The following is a 24,754-nucleotide window of genomic DNA, read 5'->3' as shown; positions in this document are numbered from 1 at the left end:
GCAGATTTGTAGTGGTCCCAAGAGACGGGGCAAATGCTTCACTGTTCTGTACAAAATAACTGGGAGGGAAAGAGAAGGCACCAAGGAAGAAGCAGCTTTATTAGGAGTCTAGGCATGTCTGGGAAACCCAGTTCAGTCACAGAGAAGAAAGGCTAATATTGGTACAGGAATGCAGGAAACTGGCATTACAGAATATCCTCTCGAAAACCAACCATGAAACTAAAACCTCCATCTTAATAGCCTAACAGAAAAGCTGCTGAGTTTAGCCCCGGTGCAACTTGTGGAAGGTCCTAGTGAAATAATGAGATTTGTACAGAAAAGGAGAGCTTGCTCCAGCAATGCTGAATCTGAGCTCCATATAAGGTTAGGGGTCTGGGTGGGAGGGAAAGGTAAGGGGGATGCTCTCATCTCTCACACAGGGCCACCTCAGGGTGCAGGTGAGAGAGGAACCACAGTTTTTGTACAAAGGGAAGACCATGGCAGCAGAGGGACGCTGGCAATCTCTGTCATGAGGCGGAGGACTGTACAGTGTGAGGGCGCCTCCAACAGGTCCTGGCAACACTGGCAGCCCTTCCTGAGGCCCCCTGGGAGAGAGCCCTTCTGGTTCTGTCCTGACTTCCTTCAGAGCAAAACTGCCAATGTCCAGCACCAAGTCCAGGGTCATAATTAGCTGAGGGGAATGGAGTGGCCACCTTATGACACCTGTACCTCTCAGTCTAGGAGACTTCCTTTCTGGAGCAGTCCCTTTCCGCAGACCAAGAGAGATCTTGCCCAATATGGGCCCAATCTAGAAATTATTCCCACCTTCACAAGAGCACCAGGTGGAGAGAGTCTCTCATGAGGCAAAGCTTTAGATCTTGCCCCTCAGATGATGGCGCCTGGACAAAAGATCGGTCTGAAGCTGTCGGTGCCCAGGTGCTAGTCTCTGTCCCACGGGTAGCAGGCACTGCCTGTTGACGATGGGCCCAAGCGATGTGATGCTTAACTCTCCCAAGAAGAGCGCTCTCTACTTTCACAGGCAGGAAAGTAAGAAATGAGGCAGGTTTCAAGGGAGCTGATGCCACTTAATTCTTCCATCGAATTTGCTGTGAAAAAAACAAACAACGATCAGTTTTTCACTGATCCTTACAGATAGGCAGAGGGAATTCAATAAAACAAGGCCCACAGCTAGGTAATGTAGGGAAAAGAAGGATGGAGGGGGGAGGTTGAGAAAAAAAAATTTTTTAATGTGGGAGGGAGTTCATTTATTTAGAGATGGATTAAATACCTATTCTGTATCTTACAAGCCTGATTCAGTGCATTTATTCTGGTTCTGCCCGCCTGAGGACAAAGATTCACTAGCTTTAGCTTGTGGAAGGTTCCAAAATATCTAACAGGGACCTAAGCTCCACGTTAACAATAAGCTCAGCAATTTTATGCTATGAGAGATGAGTCAGCTGTGTTCCCCAAATAGCTAAAATCTATTTCACCCACTTCTTTCTTGCAACAGGTAAGTCACATCCAGCCCCAGGAAACTATACAGTTTGGATATTCTGAATCTGTAATGTTTGTTTCTAGACTCCCAGTAGTTAGTCCTTCCTACCTGCTAGGTTTAACAATGATCGGAGGACTACAATTGTCAGCCAAGGTCCCCACATCACCCTTATGTCATCCCACATCTCAGGAGTGATTTCTGCTGTTCTAACCAGTGCTTTTGCCCTGTAGGCCCATAGGAGACCCTTATCAAGAGATCCACAGGCTTGGCTGACAGCAATCCCATCCAGGCCGTGGGAATATAAACTCAGCGCTACTCTATGAACTGTCTACTGACACTGCTGGAGGGGTAAGCTGCAGCTGCTCACCGAGCTGTTGAGAATGGCATCAATCTTCTCCTCCTCGGCAGATCCTTTATCCACCTTGCTCCTGTATGCAAGCAACTGCTGACGATCCTTCAGGTCCCGGCAAGTCTATCACCAAAACAGACAACAATAAAAACCACCAATCAGCCTTCTCCAGAAGGGCCTTTTTCCTTTTGTCACTCCCGTTTTGAGCTAAGGTTCAAGGAGAATCCAGGAAGCTAGAGTGGGATGACAGTGGGGTCAAGCACCCACTGAACTTCATGCTGAAGAGAAGTCTACAGAGGTTACATGGCTTGATTCAGTTCTATGAATTCTCCGAGTGCAACGAATTTATAAAAGCAGAGAGAAACCAGTCAGAGGGCTGGGAAAATCATACAGGAGTGCTGGTCTCCAAACTAACTCTTGCCAGACCACTTTATCCACTGAGTTGAAACTGAGAGACGAACCTCAGGATCTAGGACTTACGACTATAATCTCCCACTTTCCACTGAGGTCTAACTCAGGGTTTTCATTTCTTATGGACTCACATCAATGACGACATCATGACACTTGAACTTGGTGGCTAAGTTCAACTTTGTGTCCACATCTTCCACCAGATTGACATACTCCTGTAATATCTGTGAAAAGAAGTACTTCTGATTAATGATTCCCAGATGCACTAAACCCAGAGCTCTGAAAGGTAGAAAAAAAATCCTGAAGAAGGAAGAGAGTCAGTATCTGTTGTCTACAATTCCCACCATCAACCACAGGACTAGTTTTGCAGAGGGAAATGAGGTGGACTCTCTGCAGTACCTCCATGCTCCCCCAGGAAAGAAGGGAAGGGCCCATTCCTCCTTATCCCGGAGCTAGATACCCGTGCCAGCACACGTGTGCCCTAGATCTGACCCCGTGCTGTGCCCCCTTGCTCCTTGATGTCCTTTCTCATTAAGCTCTCTTTTTGCATCAATTGAATAGTATGTCAGTACTCCACCCGCGCTAAACACAGTAGATGCTCCTCAGAGAGGGGAGACTGGGATTACTTCTTAAGGGCAGAGGAGAACTTCCTTCCCTGGCCTTTTCTCTGTCAAGGTGCAGTACCGCCATTATGCTGCCTTTAAGATAAGACCAGAGCAGGTCAAGTCTCCCATCGCTGAGCACTAGAGGCTGAAAGTTAGGTTTCCTAGAAGATCCCGCACCCTCCTCCTGCACCCTCTAAGAGCCATTACCTGGACAGGGGCACTGCTCTTGTGCAAAATTTCCACAACCCGATGGAAGCCAATGGGTGCTCTCTTCTTGGTATAGCCCAGCCAGTTCTGAAAAAGGAAGATGGGGCAGCCGTGGGTAGGCCAGACATCTGAGCTAATCTCCCTACGTTTTATGGTCAGACTAGAATAACATGGTGATGAGGAGTGGATGAGTGGGAGGTGGGGGAGAGAGAAATGGAGAGAGATGAGAGTTTCAAAAAAGTCAAGGAACTCAGGAGGGTGGAAAAGAGTCAGAGGTATGAAATAAGCCCTTAGATCTATAGGCACGAATGCAGAAAAATGTCTGTGAAGTATGGCTAAATAAAATAAGCAATTTACTTAACAATCCTTGTACTATGAACTTATCTGGGTAGACTAATCCTACCCTTTACATCTTTATATTCATATAAATGTTTACTTGTCAGTTCATGAGGAAAGGTCTGGAAAGCCTCCTGTCAAACTTTTCACAGTGCTTGCCTTGAGGAAGGGACTGAGAAAGGAACAGGTGGACAATGGAAGAGGAACTTCACTCTTTACCCTCTACACTGTCATATCGTGTTTGATTTTGACACAGGCATATGTTGCTTTGGTAGTTAATGTAGCCAATTAAATAACTAACAAAGGGGGAGAACAAAAAATTGTCAAACCCATAATGGAAAAATGGATATTTAATCATAAACTAATAGAGACATGACAACCAAATGTAATGCAAGATCCTTGACTGGATCCTGACAGCAAACAAAAACAAAAACAAACAGAAAACAGCTCTAAAGAGCTAATTTATGTGTATGATAATATTCTTATATTAATGTTAAATTTCTTCAGACTGATAATATTGTGGTTACAAATGAGATAAATGCCTAAGTAATTAAAGGAAAAGTATCATGATATTTGCAACTTACTTTCAAATGTTTCAGCAAACGAAAAAAGCATATGGCAAAAATTTTAACAAATTAGTGGGACTTCCCTGGTGGCACAGTGGTTAAGAATCCGCCTGCCAATGCAGGAGACACAGGTTTGAGCCCTGGCCTGGGAGGATCCCACATGCCGCGGAGCAACTGGGCCCATGCACCACAACTACTGAGCCTGCGCTCTAGAGCCCGTGAGCCACAACTACTGAGCCCGCGTGCTGCAACTGCTGAAGCCCATGCGCCTAGAGCCTGTGCTCTGCAAGGCCCCGCTTGCCGCAACTAGAGAAAGCCCGCGCACAGCAACGAAGACCCAATGCAGCCAATAAATTAATAAATAAATAAATTTATTAAAAAAAAAAAACCAAATTAGTGAAGCAGGTGAAGACTCTTAACTATTCTTTCAGCTTTTCTTTAGGTTTGAAACTTTGGAAAATAAAAATCTGAAGGAAAAATGTCTACCAGTAACTAGAATTTGAGACTCCCAGGAGGCGTGGGATGACAAGATGGTATCGCCAAGGCATCAGCGGCATGGAACAGTCCCAGGGCACCCACCTTTGTGGTAAAGAGGGCATCGACATCATGCCAGGCCCGAAGCTTGGCGCGAGCAGCCAGGGCTGTCAGCACATACTGTTTGTCTGGGATCTAGAAAGCAGAGGCCAGGGGAAATTAAGGAGAAGTAGAAATGCATCAGGGGAGGTGCTTGAGAATTCTGGAAAGATAGGCAAGAATATTCCCTGGTGTTGATTCTGCCTCTTAAAATCCACAAATCTCTCAGGTTTCCAAGCCCCAGCACTGCTGCAGGCCATTCGGTTAAAGCCTTCCCTCACTTCCCACAAACTTACTCCATTTTCCCCTTAACCTTGAACGTTAAGGGACTTACTACTGTGCAGGGATAGAAAGCAACATCCACTCCATGTAGTTACTCTGATACTACTTTTACCAAACACTGACTAATTTATATCTACCTTGAATGTCTTCTTCAGGTTGACCGGACTGCTGAATGTGCCCTAGGATGTAAGTGAAGAAGGAATTTTAGTGGTATTTCTCAAATACTACCCATCTCCCCTTTTCTTTTCTACTACATAGACAGTCTACATTTCACTCTGTAACCATTTAAACCTGGAAATTAATTTAAGAGAAAAGCTCCATCAGGTCTAATTGGATATCACCACAACCCAGCTTAAGAGGACTGGATTAATAGGTATGGTGTATTTCCCAACTTTATGCTAATCCTATGATCATTATGATCATGCCCCCCTACGGTCATTAAATTTACACCTCTTCAAAAAATTTTTTAAAGTACCCACAAGTATCTACCCTCCGCTGCTCTTCTCTATACTGTGCGAATCCATTTGAAACGATGGACCTTTGCACAGAGACTGCTATGGAAGCAGCACTGCTGATGCCAGCTCACTGGAAGCCATGCAAACCCTTACAGACCTCTTTTCTCCTCTTGGTTCACCCCTGCTGAGAGCCGGGAAGGCTTCCCAGATGGATTGCCGAGAATTATGCGCACCCATTGTAAATAGGATACGCTGAAGTACTGGCTTTGAAATATGCTCGTCTTGTGCAGTGAGAATGTGTGGGGCCTTTCTTTCACGTTCTGCCTGTACCTCAGCCTCTGTGTAGTGGTAGAAGCAGGAGTAGAAAAGCGTCGTCACTAACGGCATGTTGAGGATAGAAGCTTTGCGGGGGTGCTTCCGGAAGATTTCAGTCTGTCCTGCTGATTCTAGATGTCGATCATTTGCCTGTGGTGGCGTGAGCCAAGTGAAAAAAAGAACAATGCCCATGGAGTAGAGGCAGGAGAGAAGCCTTTAATATTACAGCAGTTGTGCTTCCTACCCTAGGAAAGAGGCAAAGAAGAGAAAAAGAAAGAAATTGCCTAGGATAGCCCAGAGGAGCTTAAAATTCAGAAAATGATGACAGGTGCAAGTTGGATGGAGGAAGACCAGAGAAATAGTGATGAAATGGAGTTCTGGGATAAAGAGGAAATACTTCCAGGTTAACAGCAAGTGAGAAGAAAAAGGATGCCTGAAGACAATGGACAGAAGGCTACCACGTAGAGACAGAGAATGAAAGGCTCTTAGAAAACGTAACAGGAAATGACCTATGTGGGCAGAGCAGAAGTCTCCTAGCTGCTGAATGGCAGTGAGCTTTGGCACTGAAGCAGAAAGCGTAGAGACGAGGAGTCTAACCTCGATAATGATTTGACGTTCCAGGAGCGTGTAATGGTCTTGTATGTGTGCAGAATCTTCTGCTGAAAATGGCAAACTGGGAGAGGGCCAGAAGGTTAGTACCTCATTCTCTACTCAACCAGGAAACAAACCCAACTAAACCAAATCACCACTGTAAGCATAGAAAGCTCATGGGGCTTCATAAATCTGATCTCAGTTCACCTTTAGAGCATCCCTGAAAGGCAGAGAGAGAGAAAGCAGAAAATAGAGGAGACCGTTGGCTGGGATTTTATATTTAAGGTTTTGTCAATTCGAGAGGGAGCCTGAAAGTCCACGAAATATACACAGTCACTGGTGATTCTGCTGAGGAATGAACTGGAATCCCCTCATTGTGGGAGCTGGAATGTTTGATGAATGAGTCACTTAGCCAGTGAGTGAGTCTAGCCAGCTGCCTATCATCCACATCCCCGTGAAGCACATGGTTCCTGTCATTGCTTAATGTCAATGCTTAACTCTCCTTAAGAGGCACTTAACATTTGTTAGCAATTTTTTTTTTTTTTGAGCAATTTTTATTGGGGTATAGTTGCTTTACAATGTTGTGTTAGTTTCTGCTGTACAGCAAAGTGAATCATGTTAGCCATTTTTTAATGCAGAGTAATAAGGTAAAATCAAGTTACACAGCACGGCAGTACGTTTGTAGATTAGTAAAGATCTCAGAGCTCTACATAATGTCAAGGGTCCCATCTTCAACACTACATTATATTTTTACACATGAAGAAGTTGAGGGACAAATAGTGTCTTACCTAAAAGCTATATGGTAAGTCAATGAGTAAGGCCAGGAATAGAAGCCAGATTTTAAACTCCCAGTTCCCAGACCTTCCTTCAGAAAGTGCTGCCTTATTCCCCTACTCCACTCACTCCAGGAAGAATTCTGAAATTCAATTACACTCTCCCAGATAAGTGTGATCCCCAGCCAATTTTTGGAAGAGATAAAAAAGACAGCAAAAGGTTCCAGTTACTTCACTATTCTAACTTCTCTTTGTTTACGAGAGGCCATATGACATATCAGCTCAGTAGCTGATAAAGTTAAAATTACGGATTGCATTGAAATAAACAAATTCCTAAATGTGAAACCTGGAAATCATGTCACATGAGGAATGACTGAAACAACTGTGACCACTGAACCTCGAGCAAGGTCTACTGGGTAGACTCCACACCTGTCTTGACAGATACAGGGAAGCAAGTCTTAGCTCAATATAAGGAAGCACTTTCCAATAATGAAGGCTGTCTGACAATAAAATAAGCTACTTCCCAGAGAACTGTGTGCCCCATCACTGGAAGAATAATATGAGGGGCTGGTTTTTACAGGGATTTATATTCTGAATGAAAGCTGGACTGAATCAGTAGTTCTTGAACTGTGGAGTTTCAAGGACCAGTAACATTGAAAATAATATATAAGGTAAAATGTTGCCAACTTTTTCTTTTAATACATAAGGTCACACAAAAAAAATTATAACCCATTTTTCTACCAAAAAGGGGGTGGAGGAGGAGGGGAAAAAAAAATCCCAGAATAAAAGGTAGTCTTTCAAATTAAATAAATTTAGCTTTAGGAGAAAACTCTCTACGTTGTCCTTATTATTCTCAACTTACCACCTATCAGAGAAAAGTCTGTGGGGGACTAGTGTTTGGAACCACTGAATGAGATGATCATTAACGATGCTTGTATGATCCACTGTTAGCCTTTCCCTGCAACCATCTATCCATTCCACCCTTTTTTAGTCTCTTCATTGCTCTGTATAAGAGTATTTATAGTTAAAAACATTTCTCCCCCACTTACCCAATGCAGGTCTTAAGAAATTCTTTTCGTTTCTCGGGGTCCTGAATGTTCAAATGCTCTCGATAATGGGTTAGCTACAAAAAACAGAGAAAGGCTTTGAGCTATTTCTTCTCCTCAGAAGAGCAAGGTAGCTCTGTAAGTGGATTTCCCATGCTTAAAAACTAAATTCTCATTACCAGAGATTCCTCTGTGAATAGATGAGGGGGCAGAGGGTGGGGAGGAGGGCAAAGAATGATTCAAAATTATTATCTCTAACTGCATTATCCAATATGGTAGCCACTAGCCACTAGTTTCAAGAAAAAGTTGTTCTTAGGAAATCTTCATATTCTACGGGGATAAACTAAAAGCAGACTATCAGCTTTGCCAATTCCGAAGTTTACAAGGTTGAAAAACTCCAAATTTATATACGACAGCATGCATGATAAATCACCTTCAATTCAGACATAATACAGAATATGAAGAAAATATGAAAGTTTTAGATAAAAATAAGTTATACAAAACACATTTCACTGATTAATCAAACTTCAAAATAACAAACTTTATAAGAATGCTATTTGAAGAAAATTCCTTATAGTTTTGAACCTACAGAAATTAAAAATGTAAACGAAAAGTTTTTCAAAATGATTACTACAGATTCCCAATCATTTTGAGTAGATTAAGATAAAGGGTTTTTGAGATTTTCCCATGCCTTGAATATTAAGTACAAGTTCCTTTTACAAAATATTACTGAAAAACATTTTCCTGAATTATATTCTGTTGTGCAAAGAAGGTTAAAAATATATTACCACCAATGTGTGGTACAGCAACTAAAAGGACAATCCTGACATTGACGGCACTGAGAAATTCTTACCCCTGAACTATAATGTTCAACTTTTTAAATGGATCACTGAAGTCTGAATAATACAATTACATTTTGGGTAAAATTTCAGATTTATTCTTGTATTCCAGGAGTTTCTTCTCTAATGGTAAAAATCTGCCCAAAATCAATTTTAACACTTAGTCATTGAGCTCCCAGCCAAAATGTGTATTGGGTGCACCACCAGCAGCCTGACCTATCTTCCTTCATGACCTGTATCTGGTTTCTTATCCCTCTTTGCTTTCAGTATTATCTTTAGTATTAGAAGCCAAAACCCCAAAGCTCCAACAAACCAAGAATTGAAAACAACCAGAAATTAAGAGACAAATTCCAAATTGACCAGGCCAGTTTTCATTCAGCTATTAAAAAAAAAAATTATTCATAAGCCTAATCAAAACAGCATATAAAAAGAAACAAAATGGTACATCATTTGGATTGTTTTTAGGCTTCCCAGATGCCTTTCTCCCCTGGATATAATCAATACCAAAGGAAAGAAAATATTCAATCAGTTTGGGATCTTGGAGGCTGGGTTTTGGCTTAGACTTCTGTTAAAGAGGCCCCCAACTGAAACAAAGGCCACACTTACCGCAAGCTCTTCTGTTCTATCTAGGAACCTGGGAAGAAGCAGAAGGGAGCAGGGCATTTTTATTTATTGATGTGTGGCAGTATAACCTCACAAAATAGGATGACTGCTCTAAAAGAAACACAATTCAAACTCATTTGCCTCCATACATAAGATAAGCCCTTCTCTTCTTAAACTCTCTACTAATCAGCAACCCCTTGAGAACACATGGTGAATCAGGTATCATCGTTCCCCCATCTACCTAGCTGAGCAAAGAGCAAGGACAAGACACTGCAGGGCACTCATAACTGTAATGTTAACAGATCTGACAGAAAGGCTCAGAGCCTCCACAAAACCTTAGCCCACAGCAGCCTTCTGGTTTTTTTTTTAAAGATGAAAACATTCTTCTCTGTCAGTACTATCTTGAAAACAGATTGTCTATACTGCCCTCTGTTGTTTTCAGGTACAGCATACAATGTGTTTGGTCTCTCCCCAAAGGTGGTAAGGCCTTGGAGAACAAGGACTTGTCTTCTGATTCCTTCTTACCCTGAATGGACCACTATAATTAACATCACTAATTTGGCATAGAGGTGATACTTAATAAAGCCTTGTTGATTAGGAGGGAAAGAAGGAAGGAACGAAGGAAGGAGGGAGGGAGGAAAGGGCTGGGGGAACAACCTGTCTCGAGGAACATGTCTTCTGCAAATTCCTGGCTAACCATCTGTAATCTTCACCCTGCCCAGGTGACCTGCTTTCCCCACCTTAGGCTTCCGGGCAGCTCATCACTGTGCTGAAGCCATGGGGTAAACGAAGTTACCTTGGGCCACATGTCAGCCTAAACAGAGGTTGCAACCCCTTCTCTGATACTGAAGAAAGGACATAAAATAGTCCCTACCAGTTGAAATGAGACAGGGAAGAAACACATGATAGAAGACAGCCACCCCCAGTAGATACGCCTACCTCTTGCCTCTCTACCTATCGGAATCCTACCTAGTCTTACAGGCCCAACTCAATTCCTAATCACTTCCATGAGGCTCTCCGCAGATATCCTGACTGAAAATTATATTTGCTTCTTCTGCTCTTCCACTGTACTTCTCACTGGCATCACTGGGGACCAAGTAAGAAAAGATACATTTATTCTAGGTCTTTTGTAAGAAAATACTTAATAAATATTAATACTACAGACTAGGCATTATGCTGAGTGCTTTACACACACGAACTCTTTTCATCTTCATAATGACCTGTGGGGGTGGGTAAAATCATCTCCATTTTACAGATGTGAAAACTGATGCTTGGAGAGGTTCAGTAACTTGTTCAAGGTCACGCTATGAACTAAGTGGTGGAGACAACAGTCAACACAGGTGCTTGACTCCAGAGCCTGGTTCTTAACCACCTGCTGCACGGTCACTTTATCACAGGTTGTGGTACATTATTAGTTATCCCATCACGTTTCTTTCTTTCTTTCTTTTTTTTTCTTTCTTTTTTTTTTTGGCCGTGCTGCGCGGCTTGCAGGATCTTAGTTCCCTAACCCGGACTGAACCCTGGCCATGGCAGTGAAAGTGCCAAGTCCTAACCACTGGACCGCCAAGGAATTCTCCCATCACATCTCAATATCCTGTCTGATAAGCGTTTCCATAAAAGAGGGGCAGTGTCGGGCTTCCCTGGTGGCGCAGTGGTTGAGAATCTGCCTGCCAATGCAAGGGACATGGGTTCGAGCCCTGGTCTGGGAAGATCCCACATGCCGCGGAGCAACTGGGCCCGTGAGCCACAATTACTGAGCCTGCGCGTCTGGAGCCTGTGCTCCGCAACAAGAGAGGCCGCGATAGTGAGAGGCCCGCGCACCGCGATGAAGAGTGGCCCCCACTCGCCGCAACTGGAGAAAGCCCTCACACAGAAACGAAGACCCAACACAGCCAAAAATAAAAATAATAAATAAATAATAAATAAAAAATTAAAAAAAAAAAAAGAGGGGCAGTGTCTTCTCTTTCTTTGTATTATCGCCCAGAGTGCTTTGAACAAAGTACTTAACGAACTTTATAGACCAGATGATCAGTTCTTACCTAAAGAGGTCTAAAAGCAGCTTTTGATCCCCTATCTCCTTAAGGAAGTGAATGAGATGTCTCAGGGCAACCTGCCGCACCTCCAGCTCTCGGAAGAGGATCTCTAGCAGGCAGGAAGAAGGAGTTAGACGGGGAAAGATTAAAGCCTATTACTCAATAGGAAATTGCTCTCCCTACTCACACATTCCAAACATGATCTCCTCAAAATCCACAGAAGCTAGGAATGGTTTTCTATGGTGCCCATCCCTATGGCTCAACCCACCAGCAACATACTCCATGGTCCAGGGCAATGCTTAGCCTTTGTGTTAACTTTCAGTTCTCACCAACCCAAACATCAGGCACTGAGCATGGACTTTCACGTCCTCAAACCCACACAGCCATCTGTCTGTCCAATAAATGGAGGGGCTTTGTAGTTACTGTAGTTATCACCCCGAAGGAAGAACAACTGCCCTCAGGGTTGTGAGGTGTATTCAGAAGTCTCAGGCCACCCCAGCTGTCCCTAAAGTAGACATGATGCTGGTAAATTCTGGTATGAAAGCCACAATGCCATTCTCCCTTCAAATGTAGTAGACACCTTACTGACTGAAGATTTCCCTCAAACCATGCTCACCTTTGCTCAATGTCCTCTTCAGGAAGATCAGAACCTAGAGGAAAAAGAGAACCAAGAATGAATTATCCTGTGTAACCTTCCAAACACAAGGCCCTGTCTGAGCACCTGATGTCTAGGAATAAGGCCAGCAACTCATTAGGAAGCTCTGCCGGTCTATACAACAGGTTTCTCTATGTGACAGAGGACAGGTGATGGACATATGGAATGAGCTGTGTCTTGGGAGTCCACATACCTGTGCCCCTACTGGTGAGAGGCACCTCCCTCCCTGTGTGAGAAGCTGCTCTCATAACTCTCCTCCGTCAGATTATTTTTGAGAACACAAAGTGGCCAACCTGTTGCTTCTGGGTCATAATCAAGAGTGCCACACACAATGCATATCCTGCCAGCTAAGCCTTAGAACACGTACTTCTGAGAATCTTCCACTTCAAGAGGAAACCCAGGGTCTCTACTTGACATTACCAACAAGGACCTACTGTATAGCACAGAGAACTATACCCAATAGAATCTGAAAAATAATAGCTACATATATAACTGAATCACTTCACTGTACACCCAAAACTAACACAACACTGTAAATCAACTATACTTCAAATAAATAAAGAGATTTTAAAAAAATCTATTCTGATCAGACTTTCAGAAACTAATGAAAACAATACTTAAACAACAAACAAAACCCACAACTCACTGCAGTAATGACGTTTCCATCATGCATGCTTACTGCTTCTTCTAGGAGTTGTAGCTTGTCCTGTAAGGAGCGGAATCTTTCCAGGGAGCAGACCTGGCAGAGTAAGAACAGAATTGGTGTGCAAGGAAGAAGACAATTTCCTATATTCTTTTGTCACTGGATACTGAAGAATGGGCAAGAATAAACTAAAATGTCCCCAAGGAGAGCTTCTTTGTTTTCATACAACAGCCCCCAGCACTCTATGAGCCAAGAGATTCCCATCACACCCTCCCTGGTTCAGCCTTATGCCCTAGAAGATGCTGATGTCCTGATGAACTCTTGCCAAAGTCAACGGGTAGAGAGCTCACTTGTTCTCTTTTCCTCTTTTTCTTTAAATCTGGTTTTTCGGTTTGTTTGTTTGGTTGTTTTTTTTCAAACCCTTGTGTCGAGGGCCGACTTTCAGTAGGTCGCAGCGACGGAGCTGCTCTGCTACGAACGAGACGCCGACCCAGAAGCAGGTCGTCTACGAATAGTTTAGGACCAGGTTCCCCAGGAACGTGTGGTGTGTGATGGGCAAGGCGGCGGCTGCCTTTCCAGCGGCGCCCCATGTCCTAGGACGAAGGGCTCTCTGCACTGGACCCCGGTCCCGATGTGCCACAGGGTATGCCACGCCACTGGGGACAGTGGGGGACCAGCTATCTGAGGCCAACTTGTTCTCTTTTTAATGAGGCATAATTTACATAGCATAAAATCTACCCTATTTAAATGTACAGTTCAGTGAGTTTTGACAATAATTCCATGTAACTACTACCACAATCAAGATACAGAACATTTCCATCACCCCAGAAAGTTCCCTTGTCCACTCTGATGTCAATACCCTTCTCCCATCCCTACCCCCCAACAACCACTGATCTATTTTGTCACTAAAATTTTGCCTTTTCTAGACTTTCAGAAAAACAGAATCATACAATATGTACTCTTTTGTATCTGGCTTTTCACTCAATATAATGTTTCTGAGATGGATCTATATGTTGTGGTATTAGTAGTTTGCTCCTATTTATTGGTGAGTAGTTTTCCATTGTATGGGCATACCACAATTTTTTAATCCATTTACTTACTGATGGATATTTGAGTTATTTCCACTTTAGGGGCTGTAACAAATAAAGTTACTATGAACATCTGTGTACAAGTCTTTGTATGAACATATTTTCATTCCTCCTGGATTGTAAATGTCTAGTAGTGAAACTAAATGTGTTTAATTTTGTAAGAAACTGTCAGACTATTTTCCAAAGTAGTTTTACCATTCTACCTTCCTGCTTGCACTGTATGAGTTCCAGCTGCTCCGCATCCTCCCAATGCATGGTAAGATCAGTATTTTTAAATTTAGCCATTATAGTGGCTGTATAGTGATATCTCAGTTTTAATTCATGTTTTCTTAATAACTGATAATGTTGAGCATCTTTTCAAGTGCTTATTGGCCATTCATGTATCTTTTTTGTGATATAACTAGTCAAATCTTGAGTCAATTTTTATTTATTTATTTTTAAAGATTTATTTATTTATTTAATTTATTTTTGGCTGCGTCAGGTCTTAGTTGTGGCACACGGGATCTTGGTTGAGGCATGCAGGATCTTTCGTTGCCACATGGGCTCTTCGTTGCAGCACGCGGGCTTCTCTCTAGTTGTGGTATGTGGGTTTTCTCTCTCTAGTTGTGGCGTGCAGGCTCCAGGGTGTGTGGGCTCTGTAGTTGTGGCACACGAGTTCCAGAGTGTGTTGGCTCTGTAGTTTGCAGCACACAGGCTCTCTAGTTGAGGCACACGAGCTCAGTAGTTGTGCCTCGTGGGCTTAGCTGACCCATGGCATGTGGGATCTTAGTTCCCTGACCAGGGATCAAACCTGCGTCCCCTGCATTGTAAGGCAGATTCTTTACCACTGGACCACCAGGGAAGTCCCCTTGAGCCAATTTTTAAATTGGATTGTTTGGGACTTCCCTAGTGGCGCAGCAGTTAAGAATCTGCCTGCCAATGCAGAGGACATGGGTTTGATCCCTGGTCCGGGAAGATCTCACATGCTGCAGAACAACTAAGCCTGTGTGCCACAACTACTGAAGCCCGTGCACCTAGAGCCTGCATGCTACAACTACTGAAGCCCGCACACCTAGAGCCCGTGCTCCACAACAAGGGAAGCCACCACAATGAGAAGCCAGTGCACTGCAACTAAGAGTAGCCCACACTTGCCGCAACTAGAGAAAGCCTGCGCACAGCAACAAAGACCCAACGCAGCCAAAAAGATTTTAAAAAGTTAAAAAAAAAATAAATTGGATTGTTTATCTTATTACTGAAGATAATTCATTATTTTTTATATACATATTCTGGATAAAATCCTTTATGACACATGTATTTTGCAAATATTTTCTCCCAGCTATGGTCTTTTTGTGGTTTCTTTCGTTTGTTTGTTTGAATTTATTTTATTTTATTTATTTTTGGCTGTATTGGGTCTTCGTTGCTGCGTGAGGGCTTTCTCTAACTGCATCAAGTGGGGGCTACTCTTCGTTGAGGTGCGCGGGCTTCTCATTGCGGTGGTTTCTCTCGTTGTGGAGCATGGGCTCTAGGCACGCAGGCTTCAGTAGTTGTGGCTTGTGGGCTCTAGAGCGCAGGCTCAGTAGTTATGGCGCACGGGCTTAGTTGCTCCATGGCATGTGGGATCTTCCCGGACCAGGGCTCGAACCCATGTCCCCTGCATTGGCAGGCGGACTCTTAACCACTGCGCCACCAGGGAAGCCCGTCTTTTTGTGTTTTTAACAGTGTTTTTAAAGAACAAAAGTTCTTTATTTTGGTGAAGTCCATCTTTTCAATTTTTCCCTTTCCGTTTGATGGTTTTTGTGTGCTTAGGTAATAAGTCTTTGCCTAACCCAAGGTCACAAAGATTTTCACCTATATTTTCTTCTAGTTTTACAGTTTTAGCACTTATTCTACATTTAGGTTTATGATCCATTTTGATCCATTAATTATTATGATGTCAATTCTCCCAAAATTGGTATATAGATTCAATGCAATCCCAATCAAAATCCCAGCAGCTCTTCTGTAGACACTGACAAGCTGATAGTAAAATTTATATGGAAATACAAAGGATCTAGAATAGCTGAAATAATTTTGGAAGAGAAGAATAAAGTTGAATAACTTATATTACCTGATTTCAAGATTTACTACAAAGCTACAATAATCAAGGCCTTGATAATAGCATAAGGATAGACAAATAAATCAATCAATTAGAAGAGAGTCCAAGAAGAGACCTACATATATATGGTCAATTCACTTTTGACAAAGGCACCAAAGTAATTCATGCGGAAAGAATAGTCTTTTCAACAAATACTGCTGGAACAAACAGAGAACCACATGGGAAAAAATGAATGTCAATTTTTACCTCACACCATATACAAAAGTTAACTCACAATGGATCAGACCTAAACATAAAAGATTGTTCTCACTCTTAAAGGCACTACTTTTCACTCTCATCCATCACTCTTTTCCCCCTTCCCCATCAAAGCAACACTAAACCCTGGAGAATCAGAAATTTTGCAGCTGACTTGTCATCTTAGTGGATTGATTTTCCTCCTGAAAAGCACTTCATTTAACAAATATAACTGAAGAGAAAGGTCAAGCTGCCCAGCTTCCCAAAAAATCTCACAAGAATTCTCTCCCCAGTGGCCTTACCTTGCCCTTCCGAAGGCGTCGCACTGTGTCACTGGGGCTCCAATCATTGCTGTAATCCTGGAATATTAGCAACGCATGAATCCCAGGAAGTTAAGGGATCAGAATTATAAGCGTGCCCGCTCCTCATCTCAAACTCATAATCTTAGTCCCTAAAGGGAAGATATTTTGTGGAAGGAAATGGATGAAAAAACAAGAACTGGGATGGTCTTGTTCTGAGTTTCTTAAGGAACTAGAACAGAGACAATACAGGCAGGAGGAGTTGGATCATACAGGGAATGGATCAACTAACAAACCCAGCAATGCTATGCCTAAGTGGTTCAGGATTTCAACCCCTAAATGCAGTTTTGGGACTCTAAATAACGGCTTTGCCAACAGAGGGAAAGAGAGAAACATGTTCCTTTTTTGGACCTTATGATATCGTTTCTTCCTTTTGAATCGATTTGCTTTTTTATGTGCTTCATGGGAATATGAGTTCCACCAAGCTTCCAGACCACAGTGATGATCAAAAGTTTCAAAGTACAACCTAAAAAAAGGCAGCATAATGGGTAAGGAAAGTGTGCCAGGACTGAATCAGAAAATAGAGATTCTGAGTCCAAGTTCTACCATTTAACTAGCTGTGAGACTCCAGGCAAGTTCTAATGTTTAGAAATCCAGTTTTCTTACCTATAAAAGGGGTTTAAAATAATACCTGCTCAAAGATTTGAGAAAATCAAGCAAGATGACATACGTCAAGGTATGTCAAACTGTGTAAAGATATAACACAGTGTAAAATATAACTCACCCTATACTCCCCCTTGGGTCTCCCTAGCTCTGGAGCATAGCTCTTGGCAGGTGTGTCCGACAGAGCTGAAAAAGAACAGGCAACTGATTCAGAAGGGCACCATCTCCTGCCACTCCCTTCCTCTACTGCTTCCTTCTCAGGCACATTTTTTTTTTCATTTGGCCCCCAAGGCAACATTATGGCCCAAAGTAGATCCCATTCCTCCCCCAAAGACAGCATCCCTAGAAGTTACCCTTTGCCCCTGTAACCAGAATGGTCTTGACCTCCTTACTCAGCATCAGAAAATCTTTCTAATAATGATGATAGATTCAGAAGAAATGTCATCATCTAATTATCACTTGTCCCCATGACTCCCCATGTTGTACCCCAGATCAGTAACATCTCCCACAGTAATCAAGAGAAGAGGGTCAATGCCTACCATCAGAGAGGGACTGGAAACTTCCAGGTCTAGTTCTCCCTAAAGGTAAAGTACACATAAGGTCAACAGTTCAAGTCAGAGCCATTCAGACTTGGTTAAGGATGCAGTGCACATAGAACTTTTTTATGCAATATGAGAACTTAAGGCTTAGAAAAGTTTTTATTCAACTTCAGAAATTTGAGGTGCTACAAAAAAAAAAAGGCACTGAGGAACAGTTTTAAAAATTGCGGTTAAAATATACATAACATAAACTTTACCATTTTTAAGTACACAGTTCAGTGGTACTGAGTACATCCACACTGTACAATCATCACTACTATCCATCTCCAGAAACTTCTCATCATCCCAAACTGAGACTCTGTACCCATTAAACAATAACTCCCATTCCTCCTCACTCTCATCCCCTGGTAACCACTATTCTACTTCCTATCTCTATGAATCTGACTATTCTAGGTATCTCATAGAAATGGAATCATACAGTATATGTCCTTGTATGTCTGGCTTAATTCATTTAGCATAATGTCCTCAAGGTTCATCCATGTTGTAGCATGTATGAGAATTTTGATCCTTTTTAATGCTGCATAATATTCCACTGCATATACCTGCCATATTTTGCTTATTCATTCTTCAGTCAATGGACATTTGGGTTGTTTCCATATTGTGGCTATGCTGAATAATGGTATTATGAACACTGGTGTATAAATACCTGTTCAAGTCCCTGCTTTGAACTCTTTTTGGTATATACCTAGAAGTGGACTGCTGGATCATATGACTGTTCTATGTTGAATTTTTTGAGGGACTGCCAAACTGTCTTCCACAGTGGCTGTACCATTTTATATTCCCACCAGCAGTGCACAAGGATTCCCAACAGAAACGCACAGGGGTAGGGAGGAATTTTGACCTACGCAAATTTCTTCAGTACCTGTCACAGGGTTAATGTCAGTTTTGTTCATCATGTTCTAGAAACCCAGTCCAACCCCTCTGAATTTCCCTCATTTCTGCCCTTCCTCATCCCCAACTGCCAGCTCCAAAGATTTTTCATCCCTCAATAATCTTTTTCTTACAGAGTAAATGAAAATTATAGCCTCAGTGGCTTTTTTTAAAAAAGAAAAGGACTCCCTGTCCCTTTAACCATCACTCTTTACCTCTAAAAAAGCTGCTCAGGGAGTAGGTAGAAGCAGGTTTGGGTAGTTGTGCATAGGAGGAGAAGCTGTTTCGGTTCTTTAGCTGTTCACGCTCATGGTTTGACCCACTATTACTAGCAGTCTCTTTGATGGACCATGAGATACCTGCAAGACAATAAGATCTAGATCAGTAATTCTCATCCAAAATAATGCCTTGGCATCCAGCATTCCAATAAACTCTAAAAGCTTTTCATCAGAGGCTCTGGTCCCTTGTCAACATGAACTTAAAAAATTGGGGCAGGGAGAAAGGACAGAATCAAATAGACCAATCAACAGAAAAAAGGGGCAAAGGAACTGAATAAATGGATCACAGAAAAGGAAATACAAGTGGCTATTAAACATGTGAAAAGATGCTCAACCTCACTCTTAATAAGAGAATTACACAAAATAAAAGTACACTGAGATACCACTGGCCCCCTATAAGATTGGCAAAGACCCAGAAGTTTGGTAATACCCTGTGTTGCCAAGGCTGTGGTGGAGAAAGGAATACTCGCACTGCTGGTGGGAGTGCAAACTGGTGCAACCCCTGTGGAAGGCAACTTGGCAATATCTAACCAACACAGATGCAAATACTCTCTGCCAGTAATTCCACTCTAGGAATTGATCTTTCGGACCCTCTTATATGGGCAAAATACAAGGTTATTGACAGCAATATAAACAACAAAAGATTGGAAACAATCTAAAGTTCATCAACAGTAGACTGGTTAAATAAATTATGAGAAATCCATACAATGTGTACTATGCTACTATTTTTAAAAAGGAAGAGGCAGAATGAGAAAGCTCTTTATGTACTGATATGGAAAGATCTTCAAGCTATACTGTCAAGTGAAAAGAGCAGGGTATAAAGTATGCTACCACTGGTGTAAAAAAGGGAGTAAAAATATATATTCCTATATGTATTTCCAAATGCAAAAAGAATCTTTAGATGAATACACAGAAAGCAAACAACCGCAGTTGTATTTTGGGTGGCCAGGGCCTGAGAACCGAGTAGATGCATGACAGTGGGGGAGGGAAACTTTTCACTGTGTGCCTTAAATACTTTTTACTTTTTAAATCATGTGACAGTATTTCCTATTTAAAAAAAAAAAACCTTTAAAAATACGCTTAAGAGTCAGATGAAGGGACTTCCCTGGTGGCGCAGGGGTTAAGAATCCACCTGCCAATGCAGGCGACACGGGTTCGAGCCCTGGGCCGGGAAGATCCCACATGCCATGGAGCAACTAAGCCCGTGCGCCACAACTACTGAGCCTGTGCTGTAGAGCCCATGAGCCTAGAGCTCCGCAACAAGAAGCCCTGAGCACAGCAATGAGAAGCCCGAGCACCACCCGCCAGCAGCAATGAAGGCCCAAGGCACCCTAAATAAATAAATAAATAAATAAATAAACAAATGAAAAATTAAAAAAAAAGTCAGATGGACTCTGCAAAGGTATTAAGTGGTATTATAGAACAGCTAGGCAGTGAGACTTGGTGGCTAAGGAAATCAGTTCTTCCAGCCAGTTATGAGCATTTAACTCAGCAGTTCCCAAATATGACTGCATATCAGAAGCATCTGCAGTGCTTATTATCAATTGAGACCCCACTCTACCCCTCAACCACCCCCAACCCCAAGACCTACGGAAGCAGAGTCTCTGGAGTGAGACATAGAAATCTAATTTTAACAAGCACCCCAAATAAGTCTGAAATAGCCAGCCAAGCATTAGCTCTAGGGTAGCAGGTCTAGATAGCTGCATGGAAACTACTGCTGTATTTCCCCAGTATCTTCTCCTGGGTTAAATTTCCAGATGTATGCTCATGTGAGAATAGTTTAGCCTCATTCCCTTTCCTGACAAGTATTGAGGAGACTTTATTAGTGGTAAGAACCCTGAATAATTAATTAATCCTTCCTAGGGCCTCTTCTACTTACTTCCCACAGGTTCCCCGCTCCAGCTGACTCTCTCCAGGTCATCGTCATCATCATCATCCACGAAGTCTCGAAGGCTATTCACTGCCCGCTTGGATTCCTTTAACTGCAGACAGACATAAGGCAGGGCACTCAGGCAGTCACCACTTCTCACCTCTCTCTCTGACAGCCAAGAAGGCTGAGGAACTGGGACTTGAAGATGGCCAACATTTTCACCCTCTGCAACTGAAAGCCTAGCCTGCTAGACATCTGCCAAGAAAACAATTTGCTTTTTAGCCAACACTGGAGTCCAGTGGCAAAAGGTTAGGAGGAATCAAAGCCGCTTTTGAATTCTAATCACACTCCTGGTATTGACTTGCTTTGTAGTGAGGTTATCCATCTCTCCAAAAATGAATCTGCTCCCCCATTTGTAAAATAGACACAATAAAGACAAACTTCCAATCCAGTTCATCCTTCAAAAATAATAAATTATATCACACGATAAAAGACTTAGGGTTCTTGAAAAAAAAAAACTCAAAGAAATGAATCATCTTAAGAATGTAAAGGAAAAAGGGCAGAGAGTTGGTTTTTACAATCCCCCTCTTTTCTCAGGGTTCTTTTCCATGAAGATTTTTCTAAAGATCTGACTGAAAACACTTCTGAGCCTCATGGAGACAGGTTACTGAGGATGCAAGGGGAAGGGTGCACAGTGGAAGAGGGTGAGACCTTCAGCAATTGTTCATGGAAACCCACCTGTGAGAGCTCATCATCATCGTCATCAAAGGTGAAAGCCTTGAACTTGGAGCTATTCCAATACTCCTCCTCATCACCCTTTGTCCGATTCATCTGGAGTGAGAGGAAGATAGATATATGTCCCTTTCTGGATTCCCCTCAAAAGAGCTCCAAAAGCTTTAAGTTCCTAGACTACAAACTCCCCACAGTAATCAGGGATGTATGAAAGTGTCTGGTAAAGCAAATACTGAACATGCCATATAAAATCAGATCCTTGGGTCTCCAATCAACTCATACTTTTGATCCTCTGATTACCCACAAGTAGTCATTCATTCCTAGAGCAGCTACTTTCTTCATGGCACTCTCTCAGGTGCTGGAAGGAAAATTTAAAGTACAAAAAATAGTCTCTCTCTGAAGGACCCTACAACAGAACTCGGGTATTCAGCATAGGTTATGTATAAAGGTAATAGTACAAAGCAGGCAAGTGTTAAAAGAATGCATCACGAACTTTGCTGAATATCCAAGATCAATCAAAGCATGAATAAAACAGATAATAACTGCATTCATGTACTCAACATATATCTATTGAGTGCCATCTCTGAGGCACTGTTCTAGGCTCTAGGAATACTACAGTGAATAAAACTGACATATATCTTGCTCTCATGTGTGCTTGTTAAATGCCTGAAGGCAAGCAAGCAATTAAAGGAAGCTAAATTATCCCCCTTGTATCTTCAAATCATGATTAATTTATTAACAAGTATTGGCCAAAATGTGGGAAATGAGGGCATGGCCAAAAAAGTATATAAAGAATCAGTCAAAATATGACAAGTCCCTCTCATAACTACACTAAAATTAGATTTCACCCCGAAAAAAAAGTTTTGCCTTAGAATTACAGACTAAACTATCAATGCCAACTGGATTAGAGTGAAAACTGATGTAAGCCAAGAACCAGGTACGGAACCTTCCACAGCACCCAAAATAACTCCAAAGGCTACAAAGTGTCAAATTCTAAAGTATCAATTTGCTTTTTCTTTCATCTCAGTAGCACCTTTCTCAACAGAAGGTTAAGAAACACTCATCATGGCAGCCCCATTGAGGCTCCCAGTGGCCCTTAACATACTCTGCCCTCACTGTGTTTTCAGGGGATCTAGGGATGGCAAAGGTAGGATGACAATTTTTTACTATCTGATCCTTTCCCATTGCGGACATCACTAACTGATTTCTACTGAACCCAAATATGGCTTAAAAATCTTTTTGTATATTTAATCCAGGGAGTCAAAAGCAAATAAAAAAGCTAGCAGAAACAATAAAATCATCCCTTATATTGGAACAAGCATAGGCTTTGTAGTCAGGCGACTTGAATTCAAATGTCGCTTCTCCAATTCTGAGCAAACTGGGTAAATATTGTTATTTACTTCTAAGCCTTGGAGAAAGTGATATCCTACCTCACAGGGTTGCAGTGAAGAATAGGAGTCAAGAAACAGCTAACAAGGTGCCTAGTAAAATAAATACTAAATGTTAGTTCTTTTTAGTATAGGATATCTTCTGCCATCTTTCTATCTCGGCCATCTGCGAAATTTGGGCGTAACAATAGAAACCTACCTTTTAAGACTGGTGTGAGGCTTAAACCAGTTAAAACAATACATGTAAAGCACACGTGCTGACAGAAAATTAATGTTCAGTATTAATTTTTATTATTAATAAATCGCTATCTTGGAAAAAGCTAGAAGAATATTTCAAAGCACTCCTGAAGCTTAAAAAAATTTTGATACAAAAATTCTGAGTAGCCATCACAAACACTGAAGGTGTGCATACAGCAGGTAAATGCCTCTGGCACAGATGCCGGTTTATAAAGCACTTTGTAATCCTCAGAACAACCCTGTAACGTAGGCCTGGCAGATTCCATTTCACTGATGAGGGAAATGAGACACAAAAGGATTCATTATCAAAGTATTAAGCTAAAGCTAGCTGCTCCTAGCTAATCCAGGTTTTCTGTCTCCTGGGTCATTTCCACTCTGATTTGCATGGTCCTTTTATCACTCTAGGGAAAACGAGGGCAGGTCATTACTACAGTAAATAAATAAATGTAAATATCTACGGACAGGCATAGAATGTGTCTAACAAACCCAAAAATCCACCAGAGGATTTCTGGAATCTTTTTTAACCATGCAACAGCAGTGGACATCTGACACTAATCTGTACTTCAAGCGCCAAGTCAGAACACAGATTTACTTAGCAAGTAAAAAGATAATGATTTAATGGTTCTAGAATTTATAAAGCAACCAGGTACAATTTTAAGAGGGACTGAGAAAGCTGCTTCAACATGATTTAAAATATTTCAAAGGCTTGTCCTTGTCACTTGTTTACTGAGATCCCACCATATAGGGTAGTAGATCCGAGGGAAGAACAGGAACACGACAAAGAAAGGAAAACGATTCAACCAAAAATATCTATAACCAACACCCTCCCGGCCTTAGGACACCCCAGAAACCAGCTACTGAGAAGTTACATTCGGATTCATTTATCATTTTTAGGGCCAGGCTACGAACTGAGACGAGGAAATGTGGGTTAAACTAGGAAGACTCTACGGGCGAACGTCCAGGAAACACGGATCAACCGCAGTGGCCAGAGCCCAGAACCCTGGTACAGTAAATGCTCGTTCAAAATCAGTTGTCCGGGCTCACTCGCGGCCCCAACCCCGAGTGGACAGCGGCTCCCAGCCCACGGGTCGCCGGGACCGGAGTAACAGAGTCAGGCCTGGGGGGTCTAGGGACGCCTCAGAGAACAGGGTGAAAGGATATGGATGCGGAGAGGCTTGACTTGGCCAGATATGTGGCCCAAGGGCTTTGGGACACCCTCACCTCTTCCACACCGAGCCCTCCCTCTCAGGTCAGCGTCAGCGTCCTCAGCCTTTGGACCGGCCTTTCTAGACAGGCTATGCGGCATAGAAAAGAGGCGGAAGGGGATAGTCCCGGGGACAGGCGGTCGGCTGTGGGGGTGGGGACCGTGGGGTCAAAAAAGCGGCCGCAGGGCATGCTGGAAGTTGTAGTTCCTTCCGCCTCTGTCATCGGGCGCTGCCTGGACGGGCCACAGGGGCCTATTGACTACAACTCCCAGAATCCGCAGCGTACCGTGCTTAAGTCTTTTCCTCTGCATTTCCCGCGGTTATCCTGCGGGTCAGTCAACAAGACTACAACTCCCATGAGGCTTAGCAAGGCCGATTAAGGGTTCAGGGAAACAATGAGAAGTGTCCTTTGTGTCTCCACGGGTGAGGAATGATCGTGTGAGCGGTTGCATTTCGTGTCTTTTAGG

The 24,754-nt window shown here is 42.5% G+C and overlaps 2 protein-coding genes across 4 annotated transcripts in view; one reads left to right on the top strand and one right to left on the bottom strand.

Moving 5' to 3' along the window:
* The window catches only part of SAMD15 (sterile alpha motif domain containing 15), a gene marked incomplete at its 5' end in the record, with an annotated part of 32,645 nt that extends 30,812 nt beyond the window's left edge, over nucleotides 1–1,833 (top strand). The window contains one exon of the mRNA XM_082451327.1: nucleotides 1,705–1,833. Within this exon, the coding sequence (XP_082307453.1) occupies nucleotides 1,705–1,797 (93 nt within the window). The 3' untranslated portion in view covers nucleotides 1,798–1,833. The remainder of the gene's footprint in view (nucleotides 1–1,704) is intronic.
* On the bottom strand, nucleotides 72–24,444 carry VIPAS39 (VPS33B interacting protein, apical-basolateral polarity regulator, spe-39 homolog). 3 transcript variants are annotated; one of them, XM_082451363.1, is made up of 21 exons: nucleotides 24,304–24,426; nucleotides 22,888–22,938; nucleotides 21,464–21,556; nucleotides 20,735–20,837; nucleotides 18,793–18,936; nucleotides 17,648–17,686; nucleotides 17,230–17,294; nucleotides 16,449–16,505; nucleotides 12,757–12,849; nucleotides 12,072–12,105; nucleotides 11,462–11,564; nucleotides 9,426–9,453; nucleotides 7,984–8,057; nucleotides 6,168–6,243; nucleotides 5,586–5,720; nucleotides 4,938–4,979; nucleotides 4,525–4,614; nucleotides 3,044–3,130; nucleotides 2,366–2,455; nucleotides 1,842–1,946; nucleotides 72–1,085 (listed from the first exon to the last, which is right to left on the bottom strand). In XM_082451363.1, exons 3-21 carry the CDS (start codon nucleotides 21,554–21,556, stop codon nucleotides 1,065–1,067), a joined length of 1,479 nt encoding a protein of 492 aa, XP_082307489.1. In that variant the 5' UTR covers nucleotides 22,888–22,938; nucleotides 24,304–24,426; the 3' UTR covers nucleotides 72–1,064. The 3 variants fall into 3 exon arrangements, with proteins under 3 accessions (XP_082307489.1, XP_082307488.1, XP_082307490.1); XM_082451362.1 differs by lacking the exon at nucleotides 22,888–22,938 and having other exon boundaries at nucleotides 24,304–24,444; XM_082451364.1 differs by lacking the exons at nucleotides 4,525–4,614; nucleotides 22,888–22,938 and having other exon boundaries at nucleotides 24,304–24,444.
* Between the last annotated feature and the right edge of the window lie 310 nt (nucleotides 24,445–24,754).

This window comes from Balaenoptera physalus, assembly GCF_965194825.1.
Source record: "Balaenoptera physalus genome assembly, chromosome: 2".
NCBI lineage: Eukaryota > Metazoa > Chordata > Mammalia > Artiodactyla > Balaenopteridae > Balaenoptera > Balaenoptera physalus.
The sequence above is the reverse complement of the archived record's forward strand: the minus strand, read 5'-3'. Positions and strand labels throughout refer to the sequence as shown.